The sequence below is a fragment of the Doryrhamphus excisus genome, linkage group LG11 (genome assembly GCF_037039965.1).
Source record: "Doryrhamphus excisus strain RoL-2023G ecotype Guam linkage group LG11, RoL_Dexc_Guam_v1.1, whole genome shotgun sequence".
NCBI classification, from domain to species: domain Eukaryota; kingdom Metazoa; phylum Chordata; class Actinopteri; order Syngnathiformes; family Syngnathidae; genus Doryrhamphus; species Doryrhamphus excisus.
In genome coordinates, this window is record NC_136367.1 from 18417398 (window position 1) to 18441331 (window position 23934).

Sequence of the window (23934 nt, forward strand, 5' to 3'; positions counted from 1 at the left end):
TATGATTATTTCTATTGATATAGACTGGAGCTCATTTTTCAGCATTTTGTATCAATTTAATACGATTTCTAACACACAAATGGATGAATTATTAGCATTTTCCTGTGCTCTCACTACCTAAAATACTTGGCTGCTTTATTGTTATTGAATGTGTTCATTCCATAAAAAGATGTTAAAATCTTTATTATCTGTTTGTATAATATATTTTATGGATGATGTGGTCCATAGAAATTAATCAGACATGTACATATTTTGGATGTCATATATAAAATATGTGCTTGAGGACAGGAAAGTGCACATTAATATATGTGCAAATGTACTGCTTTAAATGCTCTAATTCAAGTCTTTGCCTAAACTGTAAATTGGAGAAAGGCTATATTATTAAAGAAAAACTGACAGATTTAATTTTTTTTTTGTTATGTGAGACATAAACACACATGTTTTTCTTTTTTGTGCCTTCTAAGGATGTAAAAAACAAATCAAAAAGGCAGCCAATTAACGGGACACACCTATTCCGCCTACAAAGCCTGCTATTAAAACACTCACTACAACCCCCCCAACAAGATTTTTATGGTTGTCCGTCCATGCTGTGAGCATATAGTAGCAGGTGCATTCATGATAACATAAATACATAAGTATTTTGCCATATTTTTGAAATGTAAAGACTTAGCGGAACTTCTATTGATTTTACATATCAAGACAGAAAGGCACACTAACCACTAATAAGTAGCGTTACTTTCACTAGTGGCCTGTGGCGTTGTCGCTAGCCAGCTAGTAATTATTGTGTACCGCGACAGACAAATGCTTCTTAAACTAGCTTGCAGAGGTAAGTACACCATGAGGTTGCCTACAGCCGCAGCTGTTATTCCTAACGTGGTTATTTGCCTTTTTTTTATGGTTAATTGAATATAGGCGTTAATTGGAGCATTTAGGGTGCATGTGTGTGTCTGCATGTATACACACATATATACTGTATATATGTGTACAGTATACACATGTGTGTCCAAACCAGAAGCTAAACATGAGTTCACCTGGATCCTTTTGATCCTTTTGACCTTTCTCAACTTGAGCACGAAAAAGGAGGAGAGAGAAGATGAAGAGATGTTTAGAATTAGAGACGCTTATTAGGTTGCTTCCACACTAACAGTGGTGGGGGGGGTGGGAGGGAGAGGGAGGGGCACTTTAAAGTTGTTCTTCATCACCCTCTGATGATGTGCGGAGTTCAGCTCCAGGAAGTGTGGTTTCTAGGCAACAGACATGTCACATGTCACACATAATCAAAACAGAGATGCCGAACACGTTAGCCTGTGGGAAACTGTCAAAGACCCCCAAAAAAGTGAGAAGACGCTTGTTAACACACAGACAAAGCTCAGCAGGACGCACAAAACATGTGTCAGCGTCAAGACGGGACAAACGGAGTCAAGTTAGGACAAACAGACAAAGCGCTCCGACTCAAAGAACCCATCACGTCCTCCTGTCGGGACTAACCCCCCCCTGCTGTCACAAGCCTACCTGTTGGCCACGGCACAGCACTGACACATGATCAGACCACATGACTGGAGGAGAGATCAATGTAAGCAATGTAAAAATGCATTCAAGTCAAAGGAATGTGCATTGAAACCAAAAGAAAGAAGCTCACAAACCAGACCGCTCATTCATGTCCATCCCAAAGCAGATGCTTGTAATAATAAGAATTAAAAAAATGATCGTAGGGTGCTGCTCGCCTCTCCCGACTCCTTCTTTCCCGGGCACTCAGTCTCACACATAAAGCCACGGATAAAAAAAAATAAAAGAAACAGAAGCATGGCAAAGACAGAGGGGAGGCAGAGCGGGCGGGGAGGGGGGGATGAGGTGATCAGAGGAGGCTTTGGATGTACTCACGGATGGTTAAATCCATCACTTGAGACGCCAAGCAGAAGACAGGGTGCTCATACATTTCCCTCTTTTTCCCTACAAAAAAAAAGGATCGAGGCATGCAAGAAGCTGGGGTCAGACGAGGAGGGAAGCTGAAAAGGGAAGACGTCTGTCCGGGTGAGACTGGAAGTCAAATGTGCTCATTTTGAAAGAAGGCGCCTCACGAGGACAGTAGGGAAGATAGTAAGGATGCTTCCTTAGTATCTTGTTTGCACCCTAAGCAGTTCTTGTCAAGGCATTAAACCGCATCAGTGTGCAGTGGCGTAGAATGGGGTGCCACAGGCTGGGCAAAACGAGTACTGCACCCCCTAGTATGGGGGTAGGGAACCAACAATTCGGGAGCCGGGTGCGGCTCTTTGAATGACATTTATTTATATTTTTGGCTGGCATCGGAATGCAGCGTCAAGCCCACTGATTGGTTAAACGTCCCCACACTACGCCACCGTCATTGTGGTCATATGCCACTCAAAGCACATGCAAGGTAACGGATGCTGAGTTGAAGGCGGGATCAATCCCAGCATCCCTTTTGCTTTGGAAGCCACTTAACCGCACGTCGCCCAGTACAGTTTGAAGCAACTGTGTGGGAGAGGAGAGGTAAAGGTAAGCGGAGTCGACAGGGAGGACAGCGGGGAGGCAGAGCTGACAAGAGAGCTGCTGGTATCTCAAGGCGGGGGTGTTAAGGGAAGGTTAGAGGAGTTTCTAGAGGCTGTGATGGTGTGCATCCTTTGGGAGTCGTGACTCAGTCCAGACGTCTGGGCATGACGAGAGATCAGCACTGACAGCTCTCAGGGCTTTTTTTTTTTTCGACTTGTTGTTGGAGTTGAATGCATTTTTACTCTCATACACACACACACACACACACACATACATACATACACACCTCTACACAACCTGAGCTACAGAACAGCACAGAGCTAAAGCAGGCCTGAAACAAAGGATAGAGTTATTGAACTGGAAAGTGAGTGACACCATTTGGGACAAAGATACAGCAAGACAAGTGTCTCCATCTTTTTAGTGTCTTTTCTTATCTTATCGCCGAAGAAATTCCAAGCGTTTTCAATGCAGTGTTTTTGTTTGTTAGAGGAACGTGAAAAATAAATCTAAAACACGCATATGCACAGACAACACTAAAAAACTTGGGCATTTCCGTATGTGGAATCAAGTAAGAATCGAGCAAGTTCAATAGAGGCGTTAACTGGAACACGTACACATTTTACCATCATCATTCGCTCAGAACAGGTATTTTATTTACCTTCGATTTTAGCGTAGTCTTTAATCCGCTGGTAGTTGAGGTGAGCGGCTTGCTCCAAACATTTGCGGATTACTCCTTTGACTTCTTCTGGAGGGACTGGGGTCACGATGTCCTTCATCAGGACCTGGGGTGGGTCACATTTCAAGATAAGCATAATGTCAGTCACTTTGGAGATCCAGGTTTGGTAATGGTAATGGTAATGGTAATGGTAATGGTAATGGTAATGGTTTTATTTCATTTGAAAATGCATCAGATTACAATTGAGTGCATCCCATAATCAGTTCACAGTTCCACATGTCCAAAAGAAGTAGGAAGAAGCACAGCTTATTAAATCCTACCCATCCATCTGGTACTTTTGCAATCAGTAACTATTACATTTGTTCACTTCCTGCTTTCCATAACATAGTTTAGGGTTTTTTTGGTTTTTTTGTTTTAATAATGCACCTTGTACCGAAGTACAAGGTTTATTTCCTACACAGCATCATCCAGTCTGCTAAATGATATCATGCATTAATGTGTATTTTTAATATTTACAAACCCTTTCCAGCAGAGATAAAGTAGCCTTCAGTGCACCTTCAGGACGCCCAAAGGGGAAGCAATATCTGCATGGGAGGATGAGGAGAGGAGGAGGGGGGGTTAGTACAGGACCGAATACACAACCGATTTTAAAACAGAGTGTGCATCACCTGAAATTTACAATCTGGTTTTCCAAAATCACACGCAACCGTTCCTTGATGTCTTCAAATCGCTCCTTCTCGTCCACTTTGACCGTGCTCAGCCCGTCCGGCCTGTGGGGATCACACAAACACACATGAAAATAACAATACACACAAAACACACACACACACACACAGTTGTGTGGCTGACTTGTTCTGGACAAGAGCTTACTGAGTTCAGGTAACACCACGTCTCACCTGTTGGCATCTTGACAGACTTTGGAATCCTTTCTTTTTCTAAACTTGAATATGAGGTGCGCTCGTTTAGAGCCAGTGTCAGGATTTGGCCCCTGGGAGCTGTTAGGGCTCGTTAGGGCCTCGTAGCCCAGCGGCCCCCAGTAATTGCGGCCCTCTCTGACTTTAATGGACGCATGGGAGGATGAATAATAAGGACAGTAAGAGACTACGGCAACAGAGGACAAGAAAGAAAAAAACACAAAGAAAAAAAAAACATGTGGACATATGCAAATGGTTAATAACACAAAATTAAAGCATGACACAGATTGTATTTATGGGACTGTCATTTATTTTAGTTTTTTGCAGGCTAGTTTTAGCGAACAGCAACAGGTTGGTGTACACGACATTACTTGTGTGACACTTCACCACATGGATAGACAACCATAAAACATGGTTGGGGTTTTTCAGGGGTGTTTCAATAACTGCGTTTTTGGCGGAATAGGTGTGTCCCATTAATGAGCAGCCTCTTTTTAGCTGTTTTTATATCCAACTAGAAAAAAATGTGCTTTCATGTCTCACATAAGGATTGTGGATGATGGGCAAAATACTAACAGCAATCAACAAATCTTAAATAAATTTGCAAGGTTTATAGTGTGTGTAAATTATTAGTACAAGTTAAATGTGGTGGATATGCTCAATAGTCTTTTGAAATGACGGTAATAACAAAAACCGAGACACCAATGTATATATGAATATAGAGTCATACATACAGTATCAGTATCCACATGCTTATGTACAATATGCGTATACTGTACATATTAATACCAGTCAAAGGTATGGACACATATTTCTCATAAGATGATAAAATCTGTCCAAACTGTTGACTTGTATCGTATAAGGTGGCGGCTTGACAAAAATAAAGAAGATCTATTTTTTTTAACCATATTAACTGATTAGTAGGAGAGCCAGGGTTCAATTCCGCCCTCGGCCATCTCTGTATGGAGTTTGCATGTTCTCCCCGTGCATGCGTGGGTTTTCTCCGGGTACTCCGGTTTCCTCCCACATTCCAAAAACATGCTAGGTTAATTAGCGACTCCAAATTGTTCATAGGTATGAATGTGAGTGTGAATGGTTGTTTGTCCTGTGCCCTGTGATTGGCTGACCACCAATTCTGGGATAGGTTCCAGCAGCCCCCGCAACCCTTGTGAGGAAAAGCGGTAGAAAATCAATGAATGAATGAATGAATAACTGATTAGTTCCTCCACAAAACATGTTCCGGTAAAGCCGTTTGTTTTTTTTTTTGGGGGGGGGGGGCACCTCGGCCACTCATGAGAAGTGTTAGACTGCCTAAAAATAGCCTGCAAAAACATATTACAGTCCTGTAAACACAATCATTGCATAAAGCAACATAAAAAGTATAACATTCAAAATCAAACAACATAAAAATAAGACAAAACAATCCATGGATGATGCGCTGATTCTTTTCCTTATTCTATCCTGAAAATTCCCGTATGAACTGTTTGCTTGGAAAATATTGTGCACCTTTAGAGCGGAACATCATCGTAAAAACAGGTTTGTGCACACCTGTTCCCATGCACGTGGGAGGCACAAAACGCAAAGCTGTAGTGCAGAAGAGTCGGGTCGATAATGGCGCCGCTCTCCGCCCTCTCCAGCAGGTCACGCAGGTAGCACAAATGTCTGTGGCAACCTCGGACGCCGTTCCTGGCACAGTACTCGTCCAGGACGAACACCTGACCCGGACTGAACCATCCCTGCGTGGCACAACAATGAAAACGTCAGAATCCCGCCCTGGCACGAAGAAAGCGGATACGGCGAGGAGCTCACCAAACAGCAGAAGGTGTCGTTGAGCCTGTGGTCCAACGTGAGCCGCTGCACCATCTCAAAAAGCGAGGCGTGGTCAAAGCTACAGGGGTTAGCGGAGATAAACTCATCCATGCCATGTTTCTGAGCTCTGTCAGCATCTATCCAGCCAACAGCACAGGGAGAAGCACACGGTTCAGAAAATGTCGTGAGTGAAGCGCACGCTGAGTCTTTTGTCAGCACACACAAACATCAGGGAATATTTTATTCATTTTTTTTTTTTTGGTGAAGGGGGTAGGGGTTCTTTTAAGGGCAAATTATAAACATTAACAGCTCACATTGTCAACTTGCATTGTGTCAGACAGCATAAAGAGATCTGACGTATCGGTGCAGCAGGCGCTTCTGTTGTATGTGCATGCACGTGTCTTTGCAGTGTCACAGTCCTTGATGCATTGCAGGGCGGCCTTAAATCATGTTTCTTCCTCTCAATGCCATATTCGTGTGCTACGGAAAACATGGCAACTGCATGGATAATTGGAAAAGTGTTGTAGTTTTGCCATTAATCTCCTTTGGGGTTTTTTTTTTTATGACAACTTGAGAAAAACTGCAATGAACATGGGTGATGACTGAGTAGTAGTACATCCCTTCATTGCAACTTAGGTACACCTGCACAATCCGCACGACTCAGCAAAAGTTACGGTTATTTAATGTTGAGGTGATATTTCAGGATGAAGCTAAAACGCATCGTGTGCTTTGTTTGGGCACTTTTACGTTACAGTACCGTACGTGGCAAACAGGCGCAAAAAGTTACATTTGTAGCAAAGATTTTCAACAAAATCATACAAAACCTGACAGAGGTTTAACTTAATAACCTTTAAGCTAATTTGACCTTGAATTGACCTGAATTCACAGGTGAAGCCGTTCTATTCTTCAGTACTTCTTGCTAAACGGCAACATTCAGAGATGAGTCGAAGAGTCGGTCATGTGTACTCAAAGGTTTATACTGTAGAATAGGTGTGGGCAAACTACAGCCCGGGGGCCACATGCGGCCCACCAAGCGTTTGAATCCGCCCCGCCAGTTGCTTTCTAAGTATTTCGACTTTTAACATACAAACTGGTAACATGACTTCCAAGTCGGATGTCTTATTTAGTAAAAAAACAACAAAACTGTCAAATTAAATGACATAGTTTGATGTGTTCTGATGTTGAAAGTGCTCCTGAAAAACAGGACATGAGAACATAGTAGTATAACACTTTTACAGATAAAATTAGACAAATAATTCAAGGAAAATTATGAGCATGAAATAGTGTGTGTGTTTAAATATATGTTCTCGCCCCGCGGACAAATTTGTTAACTCAATGCGGCCCACGAGTCAAAATATTTGCCCACCCCTGCTGTAGAAGGTTAAATTAATTTCACCTGGAAAAAGATTATAATACACTTTAGCTTTCATCCTGGAATTTCACCCAAAAGTCCAATATCCCTAACTGTATGTGTGTAGTACACTCCTGACCACAATTTTAAGACCAGTTGAAGATTTGTGAAAATTTCCATCTTGCACTGTTGGACGAAATGGGAGTCATGATAGCTTAAAAAAATAAACATAATAATAATAAACATAATAAAAACAAAAAAATAATCCCCCTAAAATAGAAATAATAATCTTCCAGACTACAAAATGTGGTCATATGATGTCTTCCAGATGGCGTCTGATGGTTACTGGACTGCACTCGGCACCAGTAACAACCTGGATGGTCAGGTGTCTTGATGGACAGGCAGTGGTCTTCCACTTGATGTCTGAGTTCCATAAGACTTTTAAGAAGTTTAAAATTACTGCATTCAACCTCAGCAGCAATGGTGCGCTGCGAGAGGCTTTGCTGATGCAGCTCAACAATCCGAGATTTTTTTTCTTTTAAAAGCTACGTATAATCTTAATGAACTTTAATGCTTCTTTGCAATAAGTTGCTTACTGAAAATAGTTTTGATCTCACTCCCATTTCATCACAAACTGTACATTCCATTTTTCAACTGGTCTTAACATTTTGATCAGCGGCGTATTTATCAAACCTTTTGCCTTCACAAAGATAACGATGATGTCCGCTGTATTCACCGAGCGAAATGTCTATTATGTGATTATAGTTTGCAGTGGTTGTACGGCTGCATTGCTTCATATTGAGAGCTCTTTCTAATTACTTTGGCCAGTTTAATTAGCTACAAGAGAAGGGCACAATATTGGAAATCCCTCTTAGTGTGATGCAATTAAACATTATTACTTCCAAGTGTGTGTGTGTGTGTGTGTTCGGCATAGAATAAATGTTTTACATATTAATAATTATGCAAGAGCTGCTAAAACTCCATTAAGAGGTGCCGCATGGGCCAAGAAAAACATAACAACTGACTCGTTTACTAATGTACTTCTCTAAGGGTAATACTTGGTTGAAAGGATCTCTGATGTGCTTGCTGTCTTAGTACGGTTCCTTTCGGGAAGTGTGCACGCCACCATCACCAAACAAGTGGATTGAGACCGCTTGAGAGATGGGCCTCGGTCCACTTGCAAGTGAACTCTGGTGCGGTTCGGTTGGACCATAAACTTGGACCAGTGTTAATATATATAATATAAAATATGTAAGACAAAAGGTGTTGTAGGTGCTTCTCTCTCAGCGTAGATGACTATTTGTTTTTATCGACTATATTGGACTATATGTGTTATCGTTTATTATTATTATTTACCCTATTCATTTATGTCACATTCTTTTTGTTACATGTATGTATTGATGAAATATCGATACTACCAGCATTGTCAAAAAGTCTTCATTCTTATAGTAGTTCTAAATTATCACTCTGCTACTTCAATTTAAAATCAATAAATACATGACTTAATTATTGATTTCAGTCCTTAGTCAATCATCTTGTATTCTGTTCTTGTTACAATGACAATAAAGCTACCTATTATGGATCTTCACAACAAAATCCAGACGCATGCAGCGGGTGTGTATCATCACATTTGGCCTTGGAGGAGGTCAGCAGTCCAAGAGTGATTGTAGAATGTTGGAGTGAGCTCTTTGCTTTGGACTGTGCAGGTATACCCAATGAAGCGGCCGGTGAGTGTAGATAGGTGATGCGTTCATGTCCTCTGTGTGAGTGACAGGTGTCATGTTTGTGACACTCAGACAAGGTGATGATGGGTGCGGACGGGGGAAGTGTGGCGGAATGCAGAGGCCTGATTTTAGGAAGTGCGGGGGCCTGGACAGAGCACAAGCGACATCTGTCAACCTCTGAAGGGGTGCGTGGTGGGGAGGGAGGGGGGGAAAGGGGGTGCAATGTGGCATTCAGAGATGCTCTCTAAACCAGGGAATCCACAGAAGGTTACAGTTAGCTCCAATCTGAGGAGGAACCGCTGAGAGGCGAGTAAAAGCGTTGAAGGACAAAATGCGAGAGAAGAGGACGCATGGACTGGAGATGACAGACGTTTTGAAAAGACAACCAAGACGTGGACAATAAGACGAGGTTTTGGAGGAAAGGTGAGGAGGGACTGGTGGCCAAGTTACCAAGAAGGTGTTAGACTGATGAGAGAGTGTGACGAGAGGTGTCTGGGCTGTGTCTCCTTTGTCGAGAATCAGTGAGGACATGATGAGTGGGTGGGCACAGGTTACAGTCGTAAGAACAAGAATAGAAGCACATGCTTGGAGAAAAAAAAAACGTGTGACTTTTTCATGGAGCTTTAACAAAAAACGTCATGCACATCTGCAGTCCCGCTTTCAGATTTGATGATGTTTCATTGCAATCCCGTACTTTTTGGTTCTTGGAATTCTCTTTCTCTCTCTACGCATTTGCAAGTTGACAATACTTGAATGTGTTGCGGTGTGTTCATGGTCATCTACAGAGCAGACTAACAGGCAAGTCACTACCAAAGAACTCTAAGAGGGTAGCAGTTTGGTGCATGGGTAGATAGCATGAAGCTGTACAGTAGACATAGGCAGAACTGTATCATTCTCTGGGGGAATGGGGGAAGGCGGGAGCGGGGGTAATGGATGGAACCTTTTGTCTTGATAGAAAACTCATGGAGACATGACACAAGTGTTGTCCTATTCAGGCAAATTAACGGGCAGTCCAAATCATTATCTGCAGGTGGACCACCGGCCTTGCTTCCACACCTACAGGCCCATCTACTGCAGCAGGAGGGGGGGGGGAGAAAAGGGGCGAGGGAGGGGGAGTTCCGGAGTATTTCATCGTAAGAAGGGGCGGCATTAGCTACTCCTTGTCTTTGGCATTCAGAATACTCCGCATACATATTTGCCAACTCTTGACAAGCAAATCATAAACAAGCAAATTGAGCCCTCTGCAGTAAAGCAGCGTAAGCCGAACACTGACTCCATTCTGGGGGTGTAACGGTACGCCGTAATCGTAATCAGTTTTTCTATTTGCTTGTTCCGTAGAACAACGGCATGAACGGAGTGAGCCCTTTTGTCAGCCATACTAGTGGTGGGGCTGCTAGCAGTATAAGTACATTGTGCAGACGAATGTAGAAGTGAAATTATTTTATTTTATTTTAATGTCAAAAGTAATCGAGTCTTGTCTCGTACACCCACTCATGTGGATCGTCTCTTTTCATGAGTGTGTTGTGACACCACTACTAGCAGGTAACGTTGCAGGTCGGTATTCATACGACCCAAATTGATAATGAACGTAGCTTGTCCGGACAGTCGATGGCATTGGAACTCTGCTCCTTAACGCACCTCCAATGCACCTTGTCTAACAGAGAATAAGAAAACGTAGCATGAAGGAATAATTTTGCCAATTTAGCTGCTTCAGATTCTGTTTTTCAAAAGCGCAACTAGCGACAAATCTGGCAGTTTTTTCTGGTGTTATTGGACACTTTTTGAAACTCGGTCCCGCCTTTCCCTTTTTTTTGTTTTGACTAGCGCTGTCACAGTTAATGCTTTAATAACAGAAATTTCCTTTAATGGTATTTTTTTTATGTGCAAATGAGCCTCGACCCACACTGTTGTGTGGCAGTTGATGTTGATGCACAATCGGGAACAAATATCAAGAAAGGAAAGGATATTTTGGGCCGCACTGAATTTTTTTCCCCAAGTAGATTCGTGACTGCATCAAGAGGCAGTTTCAGCGTTCAGTCCCTCGCTTAATGTGAACTCGCTTGGGAACTCAGTACGCATCCGTGCCGTAGCAAATGTCCCATCCGGAAAAACCCAATGATGAATCCATGTACCGTTACACCCCTACTCCACTCGCATCCTTACATAAAATGAATTCCATATGTTCTGTAGAGCTAACATTAAAGATTTGTTTCCAGCTCTTGGACACCATATTAATAATGCATGTGTATATTTAATATTCCAAGCCAATCTGTCTTCCGTGTTATCATATTGCTTTACTCTTGAGGGATCAGGTCACCAATGTGAGCAAAGAGAGAAGGCAATTATGCAGGAACAACTCTAATATCCACTTTAACCAAATACTAAGCCAAATAATTCTGAGAATAAAGACATGCATCCTATACTGGCACGAATGGATGCGTCTAATTTGATCCTCAAGTGGAGGTTGTCAAAAAAAGAAGAACAAAAAAAGTTCTGAACTAAGATCTAAAGACATGAAGCGAGACGTGAAGAAGGAGCAGGAGAAGGAGAAGAAGAAGGAAGAGCTAGAAGAAGAGAGAGAGAGAAACAGAGGCAGAGAGAAGGAGCGTTGCATTTGTCAGATAATCGTCGGGGATTATCTGAGCTGTGCCGGCTACAGGGAAGCACTTACCCTTGAGTCCAGCTAGAAGACAGCAGGGTAAGAAGGGACAAACCAGAATAACATAAAGACTAGCAACAAGGCTGGAGGAGAGCAATCACGAGAGACCCTGACTGACGGAGCAGCTTTGGCGGCATTACTGAAGAAGGGTAGACAGGCAAAGCATGAAGAAGAAAACACAACTGAGAAGAAGAAAATAACAACAACAACAACAACAACAAGAACAACAAAAACAACAACCGATACCGACACGAGACCCCGTGGCGTGTGAGTACATGTGAGGACGTGTGACAGCAGACGCCGAGGCGAATTGAAGAAAGAACGAGGAAGACAGAGATAGAGGAGGAGAGAGTTTACCATCCCCGTCACTCCACTGTAGTGGTTTGTCGTGTGGATTCACGGTCAGTACTTAAGGAGTGGAGAGCTACACGTTAAGTACCGCCCGAGTGGCAAACACACTCGTACATGATGCTGTCAAGAAGAAGGTCCTGGAAAGGTCGACTGAGTTTGATACTAAGTACTGTCATTATACGCAATATTTTCAGATAAGACCGCACGGTGGACGAGTGGCTGGCATGTAGGCCACACAGTCAGGAGATCGGGAAAAAAATCTGGGTTTGATTCTCCGCTTGGAGTTTGCAGGTTCTCCCCATGAGTAGGTGGGGGCGTATATCCCCATAAGGGATGCTGACTGAGGAAGATTGGATATTACATATTGCCTTGATGCACGGTGGTGGAGTGGTTAGCATACAGGCCTCACAGCGAGGAGACCCGAGTTCAATTCCAGTAGAGGAACGTAATCACGCCCACGGTGACAAAAAAATGAGCAGCTGAGGAATAGTCGCCAATAAGGGATACATAAGACCGCACGGTGGACAAAGTGGCTAGCATGTAGGCCACACAGTCAGGAGATCGGGAAAACTTGGGTTTGATTCTCCGCTTGGAGTTTTCATGTTCTCCCCATGCGTAGATGGGGGCGTATATCCCCAATAAGGGATGCTGACTGAGGAAGATTGGATATAACATATTGCCTTGATGCACGGTGGACGAGTGGTTAGCGCGCAGGCCTCACAGGGAGGAGTCCCGAGTTCAATTCCAGTAGAGGAACGTAATCAAGCCCACAGCTAGGAGACCAGGGTTCAGTTCCACCCTCGGCCATCTCTGTGTGGAGTTTGCATGTTCTTCCCGTGCATGCGTGCGTTATCTCCGGGTATTCCGGTTTCCTCCCACTTTCCAAAAACATGCTAGCTTCATTGGCGACTCCAAATTGTCCAGAGGTATGAATGTGAGTGTGAATGGTTGTTTGTCTATATGTGCCCTGTGATTGGCTGGCGACCCCGCCTCAGCTGGGATAGGCTCCAGCATATCCGTGACCCTATTAAAGTGGAAAATATTCCATTCCTAACAGTGTCTAGTCCTAAACTGTATTCTGTATAAGTACTGCGTCACTGTAGCGATCTAGTACGTGAAAATAAAATGCAAACTGCCATAAAGATCCAATTAGAACCTTCCCAGGACTGTTGTTTAGCACTGCAGCGGAGTCAGGAGGGCGATGTTATGTTATGATCCCAGTGCCATTCAAGACCACCGGGGGGTGAAACATGTTTGCGTTGGTGTGCCACAATGTTTCAGGGAAGGGCTTGACAAGGGGTGGTGAGGTCGGTGCCGCTGTGGCGAGGCTTTGAATGGCGACAGCTGGCGTCAGAGGAGTCAACTAACCACAAGAACGACCACATACTGGACAAAGAAACCAATGGAGAAACAACATAGAATTTATGTGATAGGGTTAAGGAAGAAGAGAGCCAATTCATGTCAATTCATGTGGTTAACATGAGAAATAAAGACATTTGTAGCCTGGGAGTTGGGTTTAAAGAATGCCAAAGGTTTTTCGCTATTGTATTCTGTATAACACTCCAATAAATCAGTGGGTCCGAAACGTCCGTGTTATGGTGGTGTTATGCACCGAGCCAGCAGAGAATGAGTTTTAAATTTGCTTTTAATTTGGAAAAGAGCGACTTAGGGGTGGGGGGGCACAAGAGAAGAGAATCGGGTACAGATGCCACACGACAGTCTTACCTTCACTTTGCTACCTGACATGTCGGCTGGTTAAAAACATGCCTGGCCACCGTTCGGCCAATAAAACAGGTCCATGGTTAGGACCATGAGCCGCACACGCTGACATCAGCTTGAATTCCACCCCAGCGGGCTTGAATGTTCAGATCTTTCCCTGGTTGGTTGTTGCTTGTGAACTGATGGGATAGCGTATGGGATTTGCACTTTTGGGAGTCGCAGAAGTGAATGAGTGGTCCGATACTTGAGACGTCAAGGTGTGTGTGTGCGAGTGCGTGCTTGTGTGTTAGTTTTACCAGCACGTTCGCAAGTGTGGAGCACATGGTGTGAGACATTTATGAGCCGTCAGGGTGCCGGTGGATGGAAACTACCTAGCGTGTAACGTCAGCGTGCCACGCTTTCGGTCTACTTACAGAACTGAGAGATGGGAGCGTCCATTTGGGCTGAGGTACCGCCTTTGGAGTTGAGTTTCTGGACCTGAGTGGGTGGGACGGGCTTGTGGGACTGGCCGGTGGCGCGATACATGGCTTGCACCCACAGGATGCGGTCCTGCTCGTCATCGCTGGCGAAGATGACGGTGTCGCCCTCCTTCACCGCGTTGAAGAAAGCCCTGCCACCGTCCAAGCCTGAGAGGACAGGGTATTTTCAAACATGGAGCGTTTTGTGGACCAATTCCTGCTTTTCTAGCTCCAGTCCCCCCACCCCACAGAGTCTGCGTTCAGGGCTTGGTCGTTTTCTTTAACATACAGTATAAGCAGTGTTGTTTTTGGCAGCCATTTTATTTTTAGTCCTAGTCTTTAGTCACATTTCAGTCATTTCTAGAGTCTTAGTCTTAATTGAGTCTAGATTTATTTCACAATTTCACACAAAAAAAGGTTTTAGTAGACAAAAACTAAAAACGTTTTGGTCTAGTTTTAGTTGTAAAAATGTTCTTAAATATTATTATTCAAGTATTGGGGCTTGTGGTTGGTGGTTGGTACGCAGACCTCACAGCTAGGAGATTCCTGAGTTCAAGTCCACATCTCTGTGTGGAGTTTGCATGTTCTCCCCGTGCATGCGTGGGTTTTCTCCGGGTACTCCGGTTTCCTCCCACATTCCAAAAACATGCTAGGTTAATTATTCATTAATTAATTCATTAATTAATTCATTCATTCATTCATTCATTCATTTTCGACCACTTTTTTTCGCAGGGGTGCTGGAGCCTATCCCAGCTGTCTTTGGGCAAGGGGCGGGGTACAACAGCCAATCACAGGGCAGCTAGGTTAATTAGCGACTCCAAATTGTCCATATGTATGAATGTGAGTGTGAATGGTTGTTTGTCTATATGTGCCCTGTGATTGGCTGGCCACCAGTTCAGGGTGTACCCCGCTGGGATAGGCTCCAGCACCCCCTGCAACCCTCGTGAGGATAAGCGGTAGAAAATGAATGAAGAAAAAAATCAAAGTGGGGGTACAATTAGTCTTGCTGTATATAAAGTACACCTGTAAAAAAACAGGTAGCTCATTAATGCACTTAATGGGACACACCTATTTATCATTTTATATTAACAGGTACTAACATGAAACATGTAAAACTTACAGAATATTGCCATACTTTGGTTGTTTTAAGACTTCCCATAACTTCATGTCTCACATAAGGTTTGTGGATGAGGGGTAAAAATAGTGCAGTTTTCCTTTAAATTCAGACATGACAAATTACTCCAAAAAGTGATGAAAATTGGAGAGTTTTAAGTCCGAAAATTGACATAACTTGCTTTGACTTGACTTGACCCCGAGTTTTGACTCACCAGGCTGCGGGTCACTGTAATCCACAGTGTATCCGTCCAGCTGGAGAAGCTCTTGTGGTTCTGATTTCTTCTCTCTGTAGCTGCACATGGCGAACGTATACTGACTCACCTACGGAGCATACGAAGCATTAGCTGTCACCTTGAGCTGTGCGGGTTAAGAATCTCAAATAAGCAGAACATCCCACCTGCACGAGGACAAAGAATCGCTTCTTCCAGCGCTTCCAGACATTCTTCCCAAAAGCCCACAGATACCTGCCAAAAAGATTCACCACACACAAAACCAAGACAGGCTTCATTAAAAGCTTCTTTGTTGCACTCAAAATGCTGTCAGGGTTTTTTTTTTGTAAGTTCATCCTCATGTCCACCAGAGGGTGTTGTGTACTTCCCAGTATTTTTCCGTGGTACGTGCTTGGAAACGAGGCCAAGGAGCTGAGAATTCCATGAGAAGGCATGGACAGCCAACAGCTCAGAGGGCGCACCCAGCGTCTTACTCACCCGCAGTGCTTCATGTTTTGGGGTTTGTCCATGCGAATGGCTAGTTTGATCCTGAGGTCTTGGTCAGGGCAAGCCTTGGTCACGGTCATCTTATGAAGCTCGGACTGCTTGGGGCTGTTGGGGGTCGGGTGTAAGACAACCTGCATATAAAAAAAAAACCAGGAAGTGTTTTATGTGGCGTCTGTTGTGAAAGTGAAAGAATAAAACGGGCTGGTGGGAGAGAAACAGGCCAGTGCTTTCCTCTGCCTCTGTCTAATCGCTCTTTGGTGCATTAAAGAGCTTTGAGGAAGTCTGACTTCCTGCCAGTGGCGCTGCAGTGGGAGATTAGAAGGCCTTGTTACAGCCAAGGTCACCTTTACTTACGGGCAGTATATTAGCACCACGGAACCCATAGGACCAAAAGGTGCTCATACACCTAAAAATAACAGCCTTAAAATCCTTTGAATGGTGTATTGGCTTGCAAGGAGGACAACAGCATCCCTGTCATTGCCATGGCGACCTTGGATGACCTACTTTACTGGTCCATCATGGCGCTGCTTCTAATGTTGTCTAAGTCCTTTAACAAACATTACCACCACAAGATGTCTGACTATTTTTGTAGGTTAACACAAGCATGTTTACCACTGTTGTTTGGGATTGATCTCACTGACTGAAAAGTACACAATTCACAACTGTAGGGGGAGCCCTTGAGCAAAAAAGTTCAGCAAGGACATGAACCATTCAGTTTTTTTCATGCTTGGATTTCAATGTGAGAAATACTGTAACTTGTGCATTGAAAATAGATACAGTGCATGCGCGTCACCAATATGAATATTTAATGGGCATGCCTTCCAGTCAGTAGATGGAGGGTTTGAATCTCCATTACAGCATGTCTGTGTGGAGTATGCATGTTCTGCAAATACTCCTGTTCCTACAGTTCTGGAACCAAACTCCTCTAAAGGGGCGGGGCCTTGTTCCACTCTGGAGTTGCTATCCACATTAAATTGCCATGTGAACTGCTTTCAGCACCATTCATTAGCAATCTCTCTGTCTCGGTGGGTGAAGGCGGGGGCCGGTAGCATACACACAGAGTGTAACCTCATAGAAATTAAATGAGTGCATTGAAATATATTTTTGCCTCATCTCGTTCCCGTAGACCCAATTTCCTGTATTGTCTCGTGACACGGCTAATAAGCATTGATTACCTCAACAAAAAAGTGATCAATTCCCAGATTTGGACACATTTGTGAGCAATATTTATAATATCACTATATTGACAGTTACTATGGTACCGATTATGTCATTGTATGGTCATATCACTTTGTACTTAGGTACATGACAAAATTTTTTAAAAACTATTAAAAAAAATGTAAACTATATTAGGAAAGCAGGAAGTGAACAAATGTAACAGTTACTGATTGTAAAAGTACCAGATGGAGGGGTAGGATTTAATAAGCTTTGCTTCTTCCTACTCCTTTTGGACATGTGGAACTGTGAACTGATTATGGGATGCACTCAATTGTAATCTGATGCATGTTCAAATGAAATAAAACCATTACCATTACCATATTTGAAAGGGAAATACCTTATGTGTAAATACAGTTCAGCCCATGAAATGAAATGTTGCAAATATATAATATATAGTTTTGCAAATATATATGAATGCAAGTATTTAATCAAAAGTGGGAATTATCTGGAATGCAGCTCCTGTACGAGAAGCTATTGTGTACTTAATTTGTGTCAGATGAGTGCATGCTGAGCTTTTTGGGCCACTTAAGGACGGATTATTAATACTGTGATGACCCCGTGGAGTTGATTTTAGGATTCATCAGACTGACGTGTATGGGGAAGAGCAAAACAAGTGTTACCCTGCCCAGCTCTTTGTCCTCCAGCGCCAACACTCCTGTGCTCTCTGTGAACAGCTTCACCTTGACAGCAGGTAGAGGGTGTGTGGTGGTGAAGTCCCCTTGGGTTCCCCAGCTGAAAGACACAACACAGGCGACTCCAGAGGTCAGTTTCCATGACAACGTGACATCAAAACACTGTCAACGCCATGTCATTTTCTTGGAATATTATTAGTTTATTAACTTGAGGGGTGTTTGATAATCATTGGTCTGATGTGAGTTAATTATGACTTCATAACATAAATCCAATAACATTAAAAATAGCTCAAATGAGTGCTGCTGTTTTTCTCTGCTGGCGATGCAAACCGTTCTTAACTTTACCTGACCTCACTTGTAAACAAACAGCCACTGTGTAGGAGACATTTGGCGTGCATTAGTTGTACCAAATGCGCTGCAGTGAGGGGGAAAAACAAATTCAGGGCACGCAAAACACCTTTTCAGCACCACATCACCACCACGTCTCCTGTTGTGCCGCTGTGTTTGAAAAGTGCAAAAGGTTGGCCAGAGACCTCCGTGGTGTCACACCGGCTGCTTGGAGCGTGTGCTGGGATACAGTGCACCTTGCTGGGCCACAGCAGGTGGCTCAACCCCCTCTATACTCTGGTTCTCCTGATAGTAGTGATGTGGTGGTACGAATGTTAGGATATTTTCATTCATTTTCTGCCGCTTATCCTCGGGGGGTGCTGGAGCCTATCCCAGCTGTCTTCGGGCAAGAGGCGGAGTACACATTGGACTGATTGCCAGCCAATAACAGGGCACATATAGACATGTCAGGATATTTGATTCGTACAAATCAACATGTACAGTACAGTTAGTCAAATCCATATTTGGTCCAGACCTTCTTGCCTCCAGTGAAAAAAAGTTGATATCCGTGATACCCACTCGATCGATATGCCTTCTCGTCATTAAGAAAAGTCCCTAAAAAGAGCACTTCAATCAAATGAATGAAAAGCACGCTTTCTTCTTTGCCACCACCACCATCAATCTGCGGCATAATAAAGATCAGACAGTTTGTTGTTTATAGACACACACTGACACTAATGCTCCATCTTCTTGATGCTTGCTCCAAATGTATTCTGCTATTTATACACCAGACATCAACTTGGCAAGATTTTTTGAAGATCATAATCAACATCCACCTTGTCACACACGGTGACTTAGTGGCTGTACGAGAGCGAGATGCCACAGATTTGCTCCAGTCAGCTAATCTCCATTGCAGTTTAAACGCATCGCAACATGACCCCTGTGGCACCGTCATGAATCAACGATGAGGGGTCAGGATAGGGGGTAGGATAGCATCAGTTTTTAAGTGCAATGCTAATTTTTGAAGAGATCTTGGATGCAGTTTGAAGCTTCATTTTTCTTGTGTTGAAATGAAATGTACACTTTTGGTGGAATTTTGCCTATCATCCACAATAATTATGCAAGATATGAACATACATGTCGTTCTCTTGTGTGTGTGCATTATAAAGATATGAAAATAGCTAAAATAAGGCAGCTTATTCATTCATTCATTCATTCATTTTCTACCGCTTATTGTCACAATGGTCGCGGGGGTGCTGGAGCCTATCCCAGCTGTCTTCAGACGAGAGGACTGGTGGCCAGCCAATCACAGGGCACATATAGACAAACAACCATTCACACTCACATTCATACCTATGGACAATTTGGAGTCGCCAATTAACCTAGCATGTTTTTGGAATGTGGGAGGAAACCGGAGTACCCGGAGAAAACCCACGCATGCACAGGGAGAACATGCAAACTCCACACAGAGATGGCCGAGGGTGGAATTGAACTCGGGTCTCTTAGCTGTGAGGTCTGCGCGCTAACCACTCAACCACCGTGCAGCCCTTAGATGTTATTATTATTGTTATTGACATTGTTACGCCAAAGAACTACATTAGTGGTGTAGTGACACCTCGCCACACCACACCGGCTCGCTACTTGCCAGCTAGCGACTAGCTTCACCAAACAGTCTCTCACTATGCCTCAGGCTGCTAGCCAAAGTTAACCCTAGGTGTAGCGTTCCTTTTTTTGTTGCTCCGTGAAATCAACGCACCCAGGAAGGAAGTGCCGCTGATGCTTCAACTGACCAATATACTGAAGTATTATGTTCCTGTTACTACATGCTCACAGCATGGATAGAAAACGATAAAACATTGTTGGAGGTGTTTTAATCGTGTGAGAAGAGAAAGACGTGTGTGTTCATGTCTCACATAAAGATGGTGGTCAGTTTTCCTTTCAGGTGAGATGTATTTTGCAATGTCGGTTCCATCCTGCATTGTTTGCACTCAAACCGAAGCGTGGCAGGTGTGACCAACTTTTTCTCTTCCTAAGGTTTATTTTTAGACAGCCTTGAGAAAACGTGCGCCATTTTATCACCCGCCAGCAGCCTGTAAATCACGTTGCAGATAGGAGAGTAACGCTACATGTAGTCGGAATCAGATGTTGTTCGCTTTAAGCTCAGTGACTAGTCAACTGCTGCTGACAATATGCAGCCTAACCTTCGAGCTGGGCGTGTAACCATGGTTACATTTTCAATACAACAAGTATTCCCGCTTAGAATGTTTCTTTTCTCGTTTGCATCACCTTTAGTTATTTCATGCGGACAAAGAAGGCACACTCGAGAAGAGACTCTGCCGAGAAGCCAGTAATGATTCTGCACGGATCCATTGTGCGGCGTGAAGGTGTCCTTGAGGTTCAACCTGAGCTTTATTAATGGATGTGACAGCACAGCGCTTCCTCCAGAAAGGTAAAACCTTGGGACGCTCCAGCTCAAGTTCAGGGAAAATTGTTTTTTTATTATTGTGGGATATATTTTACTTTCTTACTTTCTCATATAATCATCTTAAAAGTGCAGGTTGTGCATCTTGTGGTTTTTGCTAAGACGACTTTAATGCTGAATGCTGTTCAGATGAATTAATGGCAACTTCTGGAAAGCTGCCTGTTATGTAGTGATACTACTGTTCATACTGTGTCTGTGCATGGATGCAAGGGAGTATATGTGTATTACGTTGGCTTGGAAGCTTCTGCTTGGTCAGTCTGGAGCTTCTCCCCTCCTTCCACCTCCATGGTGCAGTAAACGATCCTGTTGGGAGCCAGAGACTTCAGCCCCTGCACCTCTGTGATCACCACCTGGGAAGTACACAACCCGCGTCACCCCACACAACAAGGTCAACAATCGGTCAATGGGAATAATTTCACCAAATTTACAATGAGACAATTATTCAATTATTATTCAACAATTATTTGATCCAAGTCATAAGCACTATTCATTCATTCATTTTCTATCGCTTATCCTCACAAGGGTCGCAGGGGTGCTGGAGCCTATCCCAGCTGTCTTCCGGCAAGAGGCGGGGTACACCCCGTACAACCATTCACACTCACATTCATACCTATGGACAATTTGCAGTCACCAATTAACCTAGCATGTTTTGGAATGTGGGAGGAAACCGGAGTACCCGGAAAAAAACCCACGCATGCACAGGGAGAACATGCAAACTCTACACAGAGATGGAATTGAACTCGGGTCTCCTAGCTGCGCGGCCTGCGCGCTAACCACTGCGTCAGCCTTAAGCACTATTTAGTGTCTCACAAATATTTAACTTTGGCAAACACAAGGAATGCATTTTGAATTGAATGTGTTATTTTTACCAGCTTTGATTTCATAAAACGCTTGTAAAATATACTTCTAAAGAGCCGACATGCACAGGTGGAATATCGCATAGCAAAGTATGAGGGAAAGTACTGAATAGCAGTGTAAATGATGAGAAAAACAAAGCCATTTGTATGTGAGGTTAACAGCCTTTGGGCGTACTGTAATCTAGTACATCAAATATACTACTAGCCTTTATTAGCTCTGAGAACGTGTTGTAAAAAAACTGCAAGAGGGATCTCTTAAATGGATGGTCTGAGACAAATAAAGTTTCCCGATTTTAAATCACACCACCTCATACATTCTTGCTGTTTAAACCATCTGTCTGTCCGACATATTCGAAGCTGCAGAAATGTATTACTGAATTAATGATCTCCTCCATTGAGGTTTTCACCACCATTTATGTTGTTTTGCTTGTTTATGTGGACTATTACACGATGGATGAAGTAGAAACATGAATAAAAGTGAGAGTTATTGCATTGAGAGGCGGTGACGCATCATCTGGGACAAAGATACGCCAACTCAAGAGGACATAAAGACAGGTGTCGTCTCCTGCTGGAGTCGTAAAGTCATCTTAGTGTCTCTCCATTGTGTTATTTCCCTCCCCAAGCTCTATATTTACCTCTGCTGAGGATGTTTGTTTGTTATTTATGGTGATAACAAAACTCTCTGACTTGGTACACGGGTGGAAACTGAGGAACTAATAAAGTGTGGAGCGTAAAACTATTAAGTAAATCAACAGTTTTTAGCTTTTTTGTTAAAATTTCTGCATTAAATCGACATTTTACATCATTTTTCAATAAATATTAATGACAGTTGGCGGCACGGCGGTCTAGTGGTTAGCACGCAGACCTCACAGCTAGGAGACCAGGGTTCAATTCCACCCTCGGCCATCTCTGTGTGGAGTTTGCATGTTCTCCCCGTGCATGCGTGGATTTTCTCCTGGTACTCCGGTTTCCTGCCACATTCCAAAAACATGCTAGGTTAATTAGCGACTCCAAATTGTCCGTAGGTATGAATGTGAGTGTGAATGGTTGTTTGTCTATATGTGCCCTGTGATTGGCTGGCCACCAGTCCAGGGTGTACCCCACCTCTTGCCCGAAGACAGCTGGGATAGGCTCCAGCACCCAGCAAAAAGCGGTAGAAAATGAATTAATTAATTAATTAATCATAGTTCTGAAATAATTCAATCATGATTAATCACCATTTTTCATTATGTGAAATATGCCAAATTTGCTGTATTTTATGAAGAGAAATATAAGATTCATTCATTCATTTTCTACTGCTTATCCTCACGAGGGTCACGGGGAGTGCTGGAGCCTATCCCAGCTGTCTTCGGGCAAGAGGCGTGGTACACCCCCAGACTGGTCGCCAGCCAATAACAGGGCACATTTCAACAAATGAGAAAGATAATATGGATTTTTAAATACATAACGAAAAACATATTTTTTAAATCCACTAAGCTAACTTGCTTGTTTGTTTTCACTGTACAGTGTGTGTATACTGTGCACATCACACAGTATAAAAATAAAAGAGTCTGACTCACAAGGATCAAAAGGTGCTGAACGATCACGCCACATTGCAACATGTTTGTTACTAAATTTGTTTAAGGTATCGTCCGTAGGTCTTGGAGGGAATTGAGGAGGCTGCAGAGGCAGTTAGACAGTAAACATGCAAAATAATTGGGCTCTGTGGAGCTGCCACCATCCCTCCCACGCACACACAATCAACACAGGCACATATGTGGCCCTCAAAATTGCTCTGCATTGATTTCTTGCAGGGACAACATGCCCAATGAGCTGCAGAAGGAAAATAAAAAAAAAACGTCATCATCTCTCGCACTCAAGAGCGGAAATATCTCTGCATCATGAGGATGGAGCTGTGATGGCTGTGCTCTTGGTAGCTTGGTTTCAGACGAGCTGATAACGAGATGACTCATAGCCGGCGTTGAAGCGCAGGTAAAGGGGGATTTATGTTGAGTGTCAGCCTGTTATTCACACGGCGTCTGTTCAAGCCGTCCAAGGAAGTCTGCTGTCTGTTTCTAAACTTAGTCTGGAGCAGACGAGGAGTCACTCTGGGCTTTCTCATTCAGGCTGCCGCGGTTCTTAGAAACTACAAACTGGCTTGTTGTTCATTGATTGGTCCGTGCTGAGTGTCAGTGTACATAATGGGAGCGCAAACAGAACAAAATAAAACAAATGGAGAGGTGGATGGAGGGGTAAAAGTGTCTCATTTTAGGGGCGGCTCTCTCTTTTTCCAATAAGACTCCACTAAAATCTTTCCTAACGCCCTTATCTCGGGATTCTTTACACTGCTCAGTTGTGAAGGTGTCTATACAGCAGCACAAACAAGACGGATCAGATATGAAGCAATCCCATGAATTACTAACACTGCACAACAAGAAATA

General features: G+C 43.4%; 1 protein-coding gene across 11 annotated transcripts in view; it reads right to left on the minus strand.

Annotated features, from left to right (window-relative positions):
* cadpsb (Ca2+-dependent activator protein for secretion b) overlaps window positions 1-23934 on the minus strand; it is a 73168-nt gene that overhangs the window by 17732 nt on the left and 31502 nt on the right. For 2 of the 11 annotated variants that reach the window (XM_078794918.1, XM_078794917.1), the window contains exons 6-18: window positions 20886-21007; window positions 17837-17948; window positions 15990-16129; window positions 15680-15746; window positions 15495-15603; window positions 14122-14334; window positions 11651-11662; window positions 5905-6041; window positions 5644-5831; window positions 3853-3954; window positions 3705-3768; window positions 3167-3290; window positions 1882-1950 (exon numbers count right to left, since the gene is read on the minus strand). In XM_078794918.1, the coding sequence (XP_078651044.1) occupies window positions 1882-1950; window positions 3167-3290; window positions 3705-3768; window positions 3853-3954; window positions 5644-5831; window positions 5905-6041; window positions 11651-11662; window positions 14122-14334; window positions 15495-15603; window positions 15680-15746; window positions 15990-16129; window positions 17837-17948; window positions 20886-21007 (1459 nt within the window). Of the gene's footprint in view, window positions 1-1031; window positions 1065-1881; window positions 1951-3166; window positions 3291-3704; window positions 3769-3852; window positions 3955-5643; window positions 5832-5904; window positions 6042-11650; window positions 11663-14121; window positions 14335-15494; window positions 15604-15679; window positions 15747-15989; window positions 16130-17836; window positions 17949-20885; window positions 21008-23934 lie in introns of all 11 variants that reach the window. The other 9 variants (XM_078794921.1, XM_078794919.1, XM_058091210.2 and 6 more) reach the window with 5 other exon arrangements.